General features: G+C 39.6%; 1 protein-coding gene across 10 annotated transcripts in view; it reads right to left on the reverse strand.

Moving 5' to 3' along the window:
• PIEZO2 (piezo type mechanosensitive ion channel component 2) overlaps window positions 1-12,596 on the reverse strand; it is a 213,815-nt gene that overhangs the window by 156,548 nt on the left and 44,671 nt on the right. For all 10 annotated transcript variants that reach the window (XM_083449976.1, XM_083449981.1, XM_083449984.1 and 7 more), the window contains exon 2: window positions 9,798-9,893. In XM_083449976.1, the coding sequence (XP_083306102.1) occupies window positions 9,798-9,893 (96 nt within the window). The remainder of the gene's footprint in view (window positions 1-9,797; window positions 9,894-12,596) is intronic.

The following is a 12,596-nucleotide window of genomic DNA, read 5'->3' on the forward strand; positions in this document are numbered from 1 at the left end:
CAATTTTGAATGCCAGACCTGTATTTATATACTGCACCTATACCCTCCCTTCCTCAAAGAGTCAAAAGTGGCTTACATACAAAGCCCATGTTGTCTCCCACCCACAAAACTTTCAGGATCAGAGTGACTTCACCTTAGCAACTCAAGATCATCCTGTGGGGCAAACAAAGCCCACAGTTCCTAAGACTTCCCAGTGAAGTACAAGATGAGAGACGTTTATCACAAATTATGAACTTACAATTAAGCACAGTAACATCAGAATTTTACCCCTCGCCATAAAAAACACCAACATCCGAATAATGTTTATACTTTTCTGGCACAAAATATTGTCTAGGTTTTTAAAATTTGTCTTTCAGTCATACAATCTGTTTCAGGACTTGCTACACCAATTCACAGTGGTTTCAGACAGGCTCCTAAAGACTGAGCAGATGAAACCAATAGTGCGTACAAAAGTCAAGAAGGTGGTTTCTACACGTGCTGTAGAGGAAAATGAGGGGTAGATGGGTTCGTCAACCTTGGAAAATAACCCATCTAAGAGAAGGAAAACTCTGATCCTAAATTTCTGGTGTCTTGTGGGACATCTTGTGGGAGGAGGCTAAGGAGTAAACCCTACACAAATCCAGAGTCCCTAAGACGGTTGGGTGGCGTCTTATACACTTCCTTCATGCAACTCCTGCAGTCAAACTGATGCCAAACGTATTGCTTTGCTTCCCTTTGGATTCTCTTCTCAAGAACTGCTAGTACTTTGCTATAAAATTGCATAACCGCCAGAGTTACACACACACACTAAATAATTTGATTCTAGACTCAGATCTCTTTTAATCAACTGGATTTCCAACTATAGATTCCATTCCCAACTATAAAGCCGCACCCCTGCTGTGACTTAAAGGAAACACTATTCCATCTCACCCAAGACTAATTAGGTGTTTGGGACACCTGATCAAGAGACTTTCAGTGTTTTCATCCCAAAATACGTTGATGGAAATGAGGAAAGTTGGGCTGTCAGTAGCTCAATTTTGTCACACATGCACACACGTACTAACACAATACCTGTGCCAGTTCAGCTCCTTACCACTACTATTACCAGTGCTCTCCAGTTGCTTCTCTTCTGGATGAGGAACAGGCACTACTAGCATTTGCTCATTTGCCCACTCACTCTCTTGAGCCCAATAGGATGGCAATGGGAGGCAGGCAGAGAGGAGGATCACTAGCAAGTGCTGCTGCCAATCCACTGCACCCAGGGGAGAGTGCAATTGCCAGATTGGTCTGAAAAGGAAGTAAGTGGAAAGGAATCTGGTAACAGCAATGATAGAGGGATCAGTCTCAGCCATCCAGCAGAAATTCTGTGAGGCTTCAGTAGGCTGTGTATTAAGATCAGACTGGATAAGTTTGAACAAAGTTTAATCTAAAAAATACAGTGATTGGTGCAGAGGGGGTTTAATAAAACAGTCAGTTGGTCTTCGGTATGGACACATTCACCCTGAAGGTTCAGGTTTGCAGTATGGGACTATTCATGGCTCCAGCAATGCTACAAGGCAGCTGTGACCTAGAATGCCTTTAATCAATTTCTGCTGGGTTGCCAGCTGTACACAGTGCTGTAAGACAGACAGGGCTACTCTCATCTATGCTCTGACGACTTCTAGATTAGACGATTATTCGTTTTGCTAAAAGTTCAAGAAACTCTCACCGAAATCAGAAAAGCTAGTCATCCAAAAATGTACCATTTAACAATCAGTTTAGCAGTGAAGGCAAGGACAATTAATTCAAACATTTCTGGAAAATCCAGATTGTGAAGAACAATTACTGTTTTAGTAACTATTACCCAGAATTGACTAATGGACCTGCACCATTACAGAAACTCTTAATAACAAGCTCTGGTTTTATTTATTTTTTGCTTTGTTTTTATACTTTAACAGTGCAAAACACAAGCACTCTGATTGATTGATTGATTGATTGATTGATTATTTATTTATATTCAGCTCTTTCTCATAAAGGAGCCTTGTTGAAGAATCTTATGTCAGAAAATTGCACACATACTGTGTGTATGTACTGAGATTTGGTCCAACATAGGTCTGACTCTAAATAGATATATTTGAAATCAGGACAGCCCACACAAGAAGTCTCTGTCCTCTGGGGCTTCAGGGCACAACAACCGTCTCTGTGATCAATGCAATTTCCGCATAGCACTGAAGGAAGCAGAAGTCATGCTAGGCTGAAAAAGAAAGGACCACAGCCTTAAATGCCATTCTCCCCTACTGCCTTGGAACTGGACAGCTACCACCTCTGAGGAAGCGAATCTCAACCTTCAAAAGTATTTTGCAGCATGTAAGCAACTTCTGTTCTCAGATGATTTTCAAGAGGACTCTTATTCGAGCTTCAAAGATCACCAGATTTCCCCAAACTCATTGCAAGTTATACAACTTCAACAGAAACTAAACGGCTGAAAATTGTTACACGTGTATTCAGGATTCCAAACATTCTGGAGAGTTTCTATGAGACAGGAATAATAGTGATCTATCTCACAGACCTGGCAGGTGGATGAACATGACAATTTTAAAAGCATCTTCATCATTAGAAGTGGAATATAAATGGTGAATTCCAGAGCAGATCCATGGAAATTAATCAAACCTTTCTGATGCAATACAGCATGTGACTCTTGTATCAAATGTGCCTGTGAAATGCACATACACACCATTTATACGAGCAGTGCTACTTCAAAGTGCACTTACGCATGTAGCCTACATTTTTTGGTTTTATATATCTATATCTTAAAAAGGGGGAAATTGTTCCGCATCAAGTCAAGCCTGTACAACCTGCAACTCACCAAGCAGAATGCAGCCCACCAGCTGTGTATGGCAGCCAACCAAAAGGTCTCACTAAACCTCTCAATTTTCTTGCTTCCCTGGTACACTTAAGAACAGGGTGATCACTAAGCACATGGCAGAACACAATACATGGCTGGTGGGCCTAGTTCACAAAATGCAAGCATGCACTTCAACATCCAAACTTTAGGCTGCATTAAACAAAAGTTTACTCGGAGTAGACCCATTGATATTAATAGCCATCACTCACTTTGAACCATTCATTTCAGTGGGTCTGCTCTGAGTGAAATTTAGTTGAATACAACAAAAACTATTATTTAATTTAGCCTTGAGCATGTAACAATTTGTGGTATTAATTAGGGTTAGGGGGCATTCTATTCTGCAGATAACTTTCAATCCAGCCTTAGTTTTCCTCCTCAATGTGATTTAAAAGAAGCAAATTAACTAGAATATCCAAATTTCATCTGAATGCTGTATCTCCCTAAATACCTGGGGGAAATGGAGGGGAGTGCTTAAAATCAAATGCCTAGTGTTACACCATGGTCAAATAAATACAGTACAGCTTTCATTCCTTAGTGTTCCCTTCTGAACTAACTAGGAGAGGTTCACGGCAAAAACTAAATAGGCTGGGAATTTTCACTAGGGTATAATGTCTGAACCATTTCAGAGAGTGAGAGGAGCAGTTTCTCATCTGAGAAATATAAAGATGTGACCACAGCCATTTTCTTCATTGCCCACTTCAGATGTAGAACAAGATCAATGTTGTTTGCAACAAAGTATGGGAGAGGTGAGCCTTCAAGCAAGAGAAATAAGCTGTGAATAAATATAGTCTATTTATTTATTTAAGAGGAAGGAAGTTTACCACAGCAGACAAATTTCAACTAGCACCAACTAGACAGTCTTCTAACAGTGAAGAGATTTATGGCACTGAAAGCAGTGCGACAACAAATGGTGGCATTGTCACAGTTCAGCTTGCTTGCCAATAGTGTACTGAGCCCTTTTAAAGAGCTCCTTCAGACATGTTCCTGGCTAGCTACAGTACTGTCTACATGGTCAATCCAGACACTCTTGCATATTCTTCAGCAAGGCCATATCAACAGCCAGATAATGGGAAACGGCTGCAACTACTTTTTTGAAAGAACTAAAAACCTGGCAAAGTTTACAGTGGAATGCATCTTGCCTTTCTGTTGAGCGTAATAACAAAAATATATACCTAATGATGTAGTGGATCACCCTCCCCGTTTTTTATGATGACATAATAAAACACAATTGTTTAAACTATAGTACTATTTAAAGGGGAGGCCCAACAAAGTGTTCTAATGAAAAACAGATGTACGTAGTTCTGCGTCTGCTACCATTTTATTTTTCAATATCTAAAAATGCCAACAAGCCACATTAACTTCCCCCTTTGCTCACCCTTGAGTATGCTACCATCCCCTGCACACAATCCAGACTCCTTCCAACACAGCACAATTAACTGAAATGCAAATGATAGTCTTCCTTTTCTTTGCTTTTTTAGATAAATGAAATACAAAGAGCCCTTCATGTGTTATCAGTACAATCTAAGCTGCTGCACAGCTACTGGGGACATAACTAGTTGCTGTGTACTATCAATCTTTCCCTGTAAAAATAAAACAGAAAATGCTTCTCATCATACACATAGAGATGATGGCCTTATTGCTGATAGCGTAGGTTAGCATCTGTAGTGATATCACACACAATCTACTGTGTATTGGCAGTGGCAGCCCCTGCCAAAGCCTAGCTTACTGGGTTGCATGGCAGGGGAGGATAAGGTGCCCATGGGCTGCTGTTCCATAGGATTCCAAACCCAAGGCAGCTGCTTCAGTCTACCTCATTGAGCATGTCAGCTCTGTGTAATGGACCCATATGATGACACATTGCATCTTGTAAAATCACTGGTAAAAGATGGACGGAAAGCTTAAACCTTCCCTGAAAACTGTTCACAGTTTCCTAAAAAGGTCCACATCCGTTTTTAAGAATCACTGCTATAAAAGCATACATTCATTTAAAGTATTTTTTCATACCCATTTTTGAAAAGTGTTGTTTTTCAAAACTACCATACTGCTACCACTCAGGTATGGAACACCTCAATTGTGAAGAGCACACACCTCTGAACACGAACCATTCCCACACCACTGAGTAACAACTCTACACAAACATACACAGAATGTACTGAGGCTTATCTGAGAGGCTTTCAGGCAGACTTGAGCTTTGCCAACTCTTATTTAAATAATAATAATTACCCAAATATTTGAGGTACTACTATGAAAGTGATTAAGAAGGCCGGGGTGACTTCACTGCCTCATCTCCATCTTGTTTTTCTGTAAGATATAAACTTACAGGGGAAACTGACTTTTGTGCTGCCTAAAAGCGGAACCTGTGATAAAAAAATGGGCTGAATGTGAAGTGAATTGCCCCTGGTGGTAATTTTTATTCCATTGTTGGTTTGCAATTTGAGAGTATGTGAATTAAAGATTCAGGGTGAAGCAAACTTTTGAAGATCTGCCCTTAAATCAATTACTTCAGCAACTGGGATTTATCTGGAAGAAAATTATATTCTGCAGTCTTTGCTCACCATTCCACTCTATTCCACATCACCACCATAAAGATAGATAGATATTTAATTTGACAGAATGTTTGAAGAGGAATGGCTTTATTTTGTGGGTGGAAACAACATAGTTTGACAACAGATTGATTTCTTCCTCTCTCGCCATGTTCATAGATATTATTTGTTCTACTGGGTGGCTAGATCTATTTTTGTGACTTTTCTTCTTTGATCACTGAAAGGTGAAACAGGCAACACTGTAAATGTGAGCTCACTAGGGTAGGGAAAGCCAGTGTGGTGCCCTCCAGGTGTTGTGTACTACAACTCTCATCATCCCTGGTTGTTGGGCATAACAGCTGGAGGTGATGAAATTTGTAGTCCAACACATCTGGAGATTGCCACATTGGCTACTCCTGCACTAGAACATATTCACAAACACTCAGCCTAGGGGACTTTTAGGAATAACGTTTTACAGGAAGGGATACTTTCCTTTGATCATATTGAGATGAATAACAGTATGTTTTACTGCTTATTACCTTTATAATATTAGTGAAATAGCAGTTTCAAATACTAATATTAAAATACAGAACTCAGAGTATTTAAACTCTTTAAATCAGCCAGATCTGTAGTTTTCATATGTGAGAAGTGTTGCAAGTAAATAGGAAGACAGGGAAATTCATGCACGCAAATGAGAAATCCAGGTGCAATGGAAAATAAGAGGAGAAACAGCTGTTTGTAGAAGAACAAAATGGCACAGGAAGGAAGAGAAAAAGTGAAGGTCAACGAAGTACAGTTTTAACATTAAGTAGCCCAGGGAAATCATCACCTTCCAAAATCTACATCAGACTGGAGGAAAAAGAAATAACTTAAGGAAGAATTAAATTAAGTGAACTGTATAAAGCCTAGTTACCCGAATAAACTAGTGAGTGATGGGAATAAAAATAGTGCAAAGGCTAAACAGAAGCATGTAGAAAAGCACAGGAAGTCAGGAAGGTAGAAAGCAGTGTTTCCTCCCTCATTTATTTTACAGCAAGTTTGCTTTGTGAACCTTTGACTGTCATTCACCACTGAGGTATGGCAACTTCAGAAATAACAATAACAAATAACCCCACTTCCTGTTCCCTTTGAGACAGACAGAATGTGTGTGTTCATGTGTTTATAAAAGCACACACATGTATGGGAAGACTTCACAATAACTGTTTTCACACGAGTATCTCTGACACAGTCTGCAGCATAAAACCAGGACCAAATCACAGTTCGTCACACAAGCAGTGAGATAATAGTGACTGTAATAATAATTTGGATGCAATAAACGCAGGTTCAAACCTTAGCTAAAAAGTTTACTAGGTTACCCTAGGCAAGTCACTAACTTCCAGTGTAATCCTATCCACAGGATTAAAGGTAAAGGGACCCCTGACCATTACGTCCAGTCATGACCGACTCTGGGACTGTGGTGCCTATCTCGCTTTATTGGCCGAGGGAGCCGGCGTACAGCTTCCAGGTCATGTGGCCAGCATGAATGAGCTGCTTCTGGCGAACCACAGCAGCACATGGAAACACTGTTTACCTTCCCACCGGAGCAGTACCTATTTATCTACTTGCACTTTGATGTGCTTTCGAACTGCTAGGTTGGCAGAAGCAGGGACCGAGCAATGGGAGCTCACCCCATCGCGGGGATTCGAACCGCCAACCTTCTGATCAGCAAGTCCTAGGCTCTGTGGTTTAACCCACAGCACCACCCACGTCCCTATCCACAGGATTGTTATTAGGTTAAAATAGCTTTGGGCTTCTGCAAAGAAAGTATGTAAAAACACTGGCAGTGTATCTAGGAAGAGGCATGTGCAGGGGGTGGAGAGTAGGGTATTCTTGCCTTGCAGGGTTAAGGTGGCTGGGGCCCCCTGCCAGGAACCAGCTGCTTTTTTTGTTTCAGTTTATAACTTTATACCAACTAGACTCCCACCCTGTACCTCAGACAAGCTCTGCAAGGGCTTGCCTAGGATTGGGCAGGTAATTGGGTACAATTCACCTTTGGCTAGAGAGCTACGTTGAATATACAGTGGTACCTCAGGTTACAAACACCTCGGGTTACAAACACTTTGGGTTACAGACTCCGCTAACCTGAAAGTAGTACCTCAGGTTAAGAACTTTACCTCAGGATAAGAACAGAAATTGCGCACAGGTGGCGTGGCGGCAGCGGGAGGCCCTATTAGCTAAAGTGGTACCTCAGGTTAAGAATGGTTTCAGGTTAAGAACAGACCTCCAGAACGAATTAGGTACCACTGTAGTAAGAATGCTCATTTTCCACCCAAAATGTGGCACTACAGAAGACATTGAAAATACCAAGTCAGATGCACAAAAGTTCAGATCTAGTAGTATTCACTAGACAATCTGGTACAATGGGCTGAAACTGGATTTTGAATCCCTTCCCCTTGAAGGGATATTAGGAACCAGAAAGCTTGGGTGGCGTATATTCCTTCTATGATAAAAACTAAAATTGCTGCTGCCTGTGACTTCCTGTTAAGAGTGGACGCCAAGTTACCACGGTAACTAATGAGTGATATCTGGCCCACAGCTTTCTAGAGAAATGAAAGCTGTCCCTCAACACTGATGAGCATTGCCCAGATGGATTATCTGAAAGTAAAGTTAGCCAGTATAAAACATTAAAAGAAAATAGTACTGTATTAAAATTCTGAGCTAGAAGATTAAGGATGGCTGTCAAACATTAGTAGTGTTTTGCTTACAGAGAATTGCGGAGTTTAGGATGTCAATCATCCTTCCTGCACAGAAAGGTCCAGAAAAGAAATCACATAAAATGAAGACCATAAAAAGATTTTGAATCGGAAAACTGCACCCGTATTCCCCTTAAGGTGCTCAATCTAGCCACTCATCTATCATATTTACCATTTTAAGAGACACTTTAGCCCACATCTAGACATTTACTGTTGGATTTTTGCTTTGTTTTTTGCTCCGTTCTTCTAATTTTTCTGTAATAAAAAGTGTCTGACAGATTTAGCAACACTGTGAATTTCTAACACATAGAAACTTTCATTTTTCACTTCTGTATTTTACTTGCAAAAGCTCACCAGGAACTAAGTCCACACATTTATTATAGGAACTTTTCAAAGCACACAAAGAATAAAACACTGTTTCCCCCTTCACATCGGTCTTCTTAAATATATTGTCAAAAAAGGAGAAGTATAGGTTTCCCCCATGAGTGAAATATCATGGATGGACTGCATGATCCCATTCTATATCTCTCAAGGCTGAATTCTCTTGCTGCTGCTTCCGAGTTTGGCAGTGTGGGGAGTGCTGTAGGACAGGGCTGTCCCACAAAGGTTATTAAAAGAAATTGAGCAAATCTTCACTACTATAGTAGACTGTGTGCAAACACATACAGTGTGCAATGCCTGTCAGCTTCCAATACTTTCTCAAAGAGTGCATGTGAGTTAAAATAAGACCTTAACAAGTTTTGTTTATTTGTTTAATCCAGTGTTATGCTGACAGACAATTACAGTGGTACCTCGGGTTACATACACTTCAGGTTACAGACTCCGCTAACCCAGAAATAGTGCTTCAGGTTAAGAACAGAATAGTGCTTCAGGATGAGAACAGAAATTGTGCTCTGGCAGCACAGCAGCAGCAGGAGGCCCCATTAGCTAAGGTGGTGCTTCAGGTTAAGAACAGTTTCAGGTTAAGAACGGACCTCCGGAACAAATTAAGTACTTAACCCGAGGTACCACTGTATTATTTTCTACCTTAGACATGAACATGCAGAGTTAAGCCAATGGGGGGTTTAAAAAGTACAAGAACTAAAGTAATTAAGTTTTAGAAACAGCATTTGTACCTTGATTCTTAGTGAAAGGCAGCGCACACAACATAAAGTGTGGAAAAGGAAACGGGGGAAATAATTCAATGTCATGTATTTCAGCTTGCCAGATGGAACAGTCCCCCGCTCCCTGCACAGTTCTGAGGGTTCTCTCAGCCTCCCACCTACAACCCAATTTCAGAGGTGTGGAAGGAGGAGAAGGGAAAACTTCATTGCACAAACAGAAGTCATTTACTCAGGGCTTCTGCTGATGAGTCTTGTCCAGTGAATCCTGCCCTTTAGTTCAAAAATACATGAATATCTTGCTTATTCAACAGAATTTAAAGGCAAAAAGGGCCATTTAAATAAGTCTTGTTTCTTCATTTCAATGGATATACTATGAGTAAAACTTAATTGAATACCATCCAAAGAAACTGGATTAATCAAACTGTAATTACTTACTGAAGTGTTTGGTTTGTCCATAGTTTCATTTCTCTCTCAGATATATAGTCCACTATTTTAAAAAAAGGGTTTCTGTAGCAACTTAATTTTTCATATCAGTTGCATCTATCTGTACCTTTTTAAAAGCCAGAAACAGGCTTACCTTGCATTGTTGTTTTCGTAGGTTCCGAAAAAAGAGGAATGAGTAGCAGGTAGATGAGGTAGACAAATGAGAGTCCATTGTAGCGGAATGCACATGCTGTAGAGAGAAAGAGAGAAATGCAGGGGGGAAAGTGGATTAATGCTAATATTTCAGGGAAATGATTGCACAATCAACTGACCAGTGTATTGACATACGTTGCATTTCCATTACATTAATATGATCTACATTGAAATGCATTTTTCTTTTATTGTATTTTATGCTTAAGCTCTTACATTTTGTAAATTTATTAGACAGTCTTAATACAGAAGTGATTAATAAACTAACTTATTATCATTACCATCCACAGTGTAGGGTTATCAAGGTGACTGCAGCAAAAGGAAAAGGAAAAGACAATATACCTGCACACAGATTATGCCCTTTAAAATGAGAATATAACAAAATCCACAAACAACCAATTAAAAACACAGGTAATTTTGACTCTCATTTAATAATTAATGGCTAGAGCATGGGTAGGCAAACTAAGGCCCGGGGGCCAGATCTGGCCCACAGATCTGGCCCATCAGCGTGTTTTTACATGAGTAGAATGTGTCCTTTTATTTAAAATGCATATCTGGGTTATTTGTGGGGCACAGGAATTTGTTCAATTTTTTTTCTTCAAAATATAGTCTGGCCCCCACAAGGTCAGAGGGACAGTGGACCGGCCCCCTACTGAAAAAGTTTGCTGACCCCTGGGCTAGAGCAAGAAGCTGACTGTATTTTCTGTGATCGTAGGGTTGGAATTTGCTATTAAGATTTGCTATAAGAAAATTCATCTGAGTTCCCCAAAGTACTGGGAAGATAACATGTTGATTGAGCTGTTTTTGCAAGGACAAACTTTCACGTGTCAGGGCAGCCCTGTAAATTGACCTTCCATAATTTCTAATGATGAGACATTTACACTAACCATTGAAGATACTCTTCTGTGTCTAGGAACATTCAATCATGCTCAATACCTAGCAGGTCAATAATCAATGCTAGGTTGTAGTCCAAAGAACAGACGTGACCAAACCATAAGCAAGGATGGCATTATGATTTGGAAAAAATATATGACTTCACAGTGAGCTTTATCACAAATTTATTGTATGAATTCAGAAGAGTTGTTATTAAGCCCTGTGGCTTATTAGAGAAATTGGAAAACTGAATCACCCACCAAGATAATTAAATAAAGCTTTCTCCTAAAGTGATTTGTGCCTCAAAATGCATTTAACACATTATTAGTACTCAAAGCTTTTAATCTAAAGGTCGTATGCACAACAGGATCATCCTTTTATCTCTCTACTGACTGCAGTGCTCAGTACTGCTACTGTAGAAACTTTTCATCAAGTGGGCATGACGGGTTACAACTCGAAAGGAGAAATCCAAAACAAGTTTCTTTCATGTGCGAACAACCTCTGCACATGCAAGGAGGTCTTGGGATTGAAGCCAAAGTGTTAGCTGTAGTCAAAAGTTGTGCAAATACTCACACAAAAAAATCATGCAAACATATGAACACAAATCAGGCTTTATCAATTTTCGTTTTCTTTTTCTACATGTTGGAAAGCAACATTCATTTAATCAAAACACACACACAGCTTAACCCACATAGAATTATGTAAGTAGATCCCAGTATACTAGTGCTTCTCCTGTAGCAGCAATTCTAAGTCAACCTTTTCTTCACAAACAAGAAATAAGTTCATTGTATAGTGGGGCAAAACAGCAGACAGTTCAAAGTTTTAATTTTTTATGGTCAGTATTGCGCAAAAATAATATACATAAAGCCACAGAACATTTTTTTTCATTGTCATTATTGTATTTTCCCTTTAAGAATATTGGTCAGTGAGACACTGAATCAAGCAGAAGTTTCAGTATATCAATAAATATGTGTCTCTGGGCTGTTCTGTATGGCAAAAATATGAAAAAAAATTAAGAGAAGGAAAAAAGCCAGCTTCAATCTAACGGCATGGCAGATGTTGAAATGTTATGAGGCCTACCACATTCAGCCTTTTCTTCGTAGGGTAAGCCAAATGCAGAGGTGTCAGTGCAGGAATAGATATTTTTATTTATTTTCACAAAAACGTAACTATCCTCACTTAAATCAATAATATATCTCATAACTGAAAATCAGGTTTAAATCTCAAAAATAATTCCTTGGAGAAATTAAGAGGTGGTAAACTAAAGCTGCCATCTTTTGTTGATGTTTAGTAACAGTAGACCAGTGTTACCATTTCACTACTCTCATTCTTGTAATGGACCTATTTTGATCATCACAGAAACAGCTTCAAAAGCATCTGAGGCAACATTTAAATTATAAATTGAGCGGACATAATTATGCAAGTCCAGACAACAGAACTGAACATCACACATTATCATTCTAGTGTCAATTCCATGGGAAAGATGTATACATTCTGATTGCACTAATGTGGTTGGGTTATTTAAGTATTGACCCAGCCACATAGGAGAAATCAGACTTCGTCAGGCAGCGGATGATGATGATGATGATAAAGGCCCCTTTTCTTGATGAGCAAAGACAGTTAACTTGTCCCCTCACTCCGCTACCTATTTTAGCCTAGCAGCCAACAAAGGCATTTGCAAGTGGACACAGGTTTCCAAATATACTTTTGTCTTCTTATCACATAAGAATACTTATAGGATTTGGAAACAAATGAGAAACTGCACATAGGGGCAGATTTATTTATTTATTTAAAAAGCCCTCATGGAGATCCCTGGAAGTAGCAAGAAATCATAAGCTGCATAACTTGCCGTTTAGCACAAATGAAGTTC

The sequence above is a fragment of the Podarcis tiliguerta genome, assembly GCF_965153285.1.
Source record: "Podarcis tiliguerta genome assembly, chromosome: 7".
NCBI lineage: Eukaryota > Metazoa > Chordata > Lepidosauria > Squamata > Lacertidae > Podarcis > Podarcis tiliguerta.